This window comes from Silene latifolia, chromosome 4 (assembly GCF_048544455.1).
Source record: "Silene latifolia isolate original U9 population chromosome 4, ASM4854445v1, whole genome shotgun sequence".
Classification (NCBI taxonomy): Eukaryota; Viridiplantae; Streptophyta; class Magnoliopsida; order Caryophyllales; family Caryophyllaceae; genus Silene; species Silene latifolia.
Window position 1 is genome coordinate 55871990 of NC_133529.1, and position 3172 is coordinate 55875161.

The following is a 3172-nucleotide window of genomic DNA, read 5'->3' on the forward strand; positions in this document are numbered from 1 at the left end:
TAGACATTAATTGAATTTAATTCACCATATTTAATATGGAGGAGACCACTATAGGATTCGAACTCGCAAGCACAAATATATGTAATATGTACTCCAACCACCACACCACTCTCAAGTTTTTGCTTCTACTCGCCTTTCAAAATACTTGTTCATAAATATAGCGGGGGTTCAACTACATCCCATAAATCCCCACTAAAAAGCACCCCTGCATGTAGCTTTGCTAATGATCGATGCAATGGAGTATTGAATGTTGTACATTGCTAACAAAAGGTCAATTTGCGGGGAGACAGACATCTCAAATTGTGTACAATTAAGCTGAAACTCCGTACTATGTGCTGCCAGTATTTGTATAGAAAGATAAGAAGAATAGCGGAAATGTGGAGCAAAGACAATAGATTAAACACACATTAGAATTGAGCCAAAAAAAAAACGCTCCAAAAGATACAATTTATTGACTCAAACCGACTTCCAAACTAGACCACACAAAAACTCTGCTATAAAAACAAGTATTAACCCTCTAACTCAACTTGGGAACATTTCTAAATTAGTCAATCTGAACTTGGAAAACATCCTTCCTTTCATCTTCTTTAACCTTAGGAACAACCACCTTAAGCACACCATTCTTCATCTCAGCCTTAATCCCATCAACCTTATACATATTCGGTGTCAGGTCAATTCGAGACGAGTACCTCCTACGACTCTCCTCTTCCTCCGTCTCTTTCTCGCCTTCTCCTCTGATAATCAGAGTGTTCTCTTCCACCGACACCTTCACGTCCTCCTTGCCTAACCCTGGCATGTCAACCTTCAGCAGCAGCGCCTCCTCGTCCTCTTTAACGTCCCACCCTCGCCGCATTCCTCCTCCACGTGTCGCAGCGAGGATTGGATTGTCTACGAGCTGGTCCATTATGTTCATCAGCTGGCTTACGCTTCTGGTCGGAGCAAATGGATCAAACACATCTGTCGTCCAAATACATTAACAAAATTAGCCTCAATCTCAAACTCATGTTCTTCATAATGAAGATTCTCAATTATATCACCAATTTTCGAAGAAAATATCGAAGACAGAGCATCATAACGCATCTTTAATCGATCATTATTACGGAGAAAATTCAAATACGGAAATTATTAATACGAGTTCCGAATTACATCACCGATTCTCAACAATATACCAATAACCGAAGAATTTAGTATAACAGTGCGTCACAAATTGCGTTACATCGATCGACATTCCTCGTAAATTGAATTAAGACCATTATGAATCAGACTTCGGGATTATATCACCGATTTTAGACATTATACCGATAATCGATAAGTTGATCGAGACAATAATTGAGACGAGAAATAGGACAAGAAGCGAAAGACAACTACCTGAGAGAAATCCTGGAAAATCGCGACCAGGGCGAGAAACAGAACGATGAGAACGATCGTCGTCGTCTTCATCATCCTCAACTCTAGTTATCTGAGCGTTAGTGTTGAAGGAGCGAGAAACCAAGGGAACAATAGAAATTGAGCGAAGTGGCCGAGAAATGTTGCCGGTGAGAATATCTTTTCCGGCAAGTCGTCGGAGAGCGATTGAGGATGCCATTGAAGCTGATTTAGGAAGCTTGTTGTGAGAGATAAGTTGAGGTTTGAGATATTTTGTAGTGGTGATTGGTGAGTGACGAGGATGGATAAGGCGGAGAGTGTATATATAGGAGGGAAATGGAAGGTTGTAGAAGGTTTAAGAAGGGGCTGGAAGAGAAGGTTCTGGAGTGAAGGTCGATGTGAGATTTGTGAGGCTTCTTTTGGCGCAAGCAACCAAGCATGTCATTTACATTTGACAAATGAAAATTTTCAGAGAGAGGAACGTCATCAGTTAATAGACTATACCACCCGTTATAAAACAAATTTAACGTAACTCTCTTCCTCCTTCTAACTTCTCTCCATATTTTTCTAACTCTTCTCTAATTACTCAATCATCTTCTCCCTCAATATCATTTTTTCAACTACTTTAATTCTCAATCTCTAAAAAAAAATCAAAGATTTAATCTATAACTAGTATAGAGCCCGTGCGAATGCACGGTATTTTAGAATGTCATGTTAAGAGAACTTAACAATTAGAGCTAATAATAATAATATATAAATGAACTTTGAATTTTATTTATAATTATCTACAATTGTTAATGTGTAAAAATACTAAGAATTAAAATAGAACGAATTTTACATTTTTACTCAGAATAAGTTTATGATTAAAAAAGAAGAATGTTAGTTTAGTTACAAAAACTTATGTTCATATTTACGCATTTGAAGCATATAACTATTTTTGTAATTTTTGTTACAATATACGGAGTAACAATTTAAACGGAGTAAAAAATTTAAAGAATAAAAAAATGAAAAGCACACACTGATTTTAATAATATGAGTAAAATCTTATGGGGATTCCATCTTACTGCTGCCTATTCCTGGTTTTGGGGTAGCATCATTAAGTGTAGGGACCTCCTGATTCAGCTCCTTAGTAGCCCTGCAAAAGCTCACCAATTCCTCCTGTCCCCTGATTATAAAGACAAGTTTTATGAGATGATTAGGATCAAGGGGGTTCCTTTCTCTCAAAGCAGGATTATTTGGGACTCCTTTTGTTATCCAAAGCATAGCATCATTGGGACTTTGGCTACACAGGGGAGACTACCAACCGTGGACAAGCTGTGTAGTAGAGGGTTGTTCATGGTGAACAAGTGTGTTCTCTGTGAATGTTCCCTGGAAACACACTATCACATCTTCTTTGAATGCCCTTTTTCTGCTACTATTTGGCGAGCTGTTGCTCTCTGGCTCAGGGCTACCCCATGTGTTTACCTCCCTCGAATTTTCCATTGGTTTAAAGTTTACAATCGTGGGCAAAGTCTGCTGAAGAAGCAACGCCGGTGTGCTTTGATGTGTGCTATATATCTTCTCTGGAGGGAACGAAATAAGCGCATTTTCACAGGTGCTCAAGCTGCTCCACTTACCCTCATTCGAAAAATCAAGTTTTTGGTCTCCCTTAGACTCTCTCATGGCTAAGTGTGTTGTAGTGGTTTCCTCTATTTTGGTTGTTAATGTTGTAATAGGTGGCCTCACTGGCTCCCTTGTAGGTGACTAGGATCTTGTACTTGTAACATTTCCTATCTTAATATATTGATCCTAATTTTCCTGCAAAAAA

General features: G+C 38.6%; 1 protein-coding gene across 1 annotated transcript; it reads right to left on the reverse strand.

Moving 5' to 3' along the window:
* Positions 1-376: 376 nt before the first annotated feature.
* On the reverse strand, positions 377-1673 carry LOC141653503 (small heat shock protein, chloroplastic-like). Its single transcript, XM_074461283.1, has 2 exons — positions 1369-1673; positions 377-957 (listed from the first exon to the last, which is right to left on the reverse strand). Exons 1-2 carry the CDS (start codon positions 1583-1585, stop codon positions 545-547), a joined length of 630 nt encoding a protein of 209 aa, XP_074317384.1. The 5' UTR covers positions 1586-1673; the 3' UTR covers positions 377-544.
* Positions 1674-3172: the final 1499 nt, after the last annotated feature.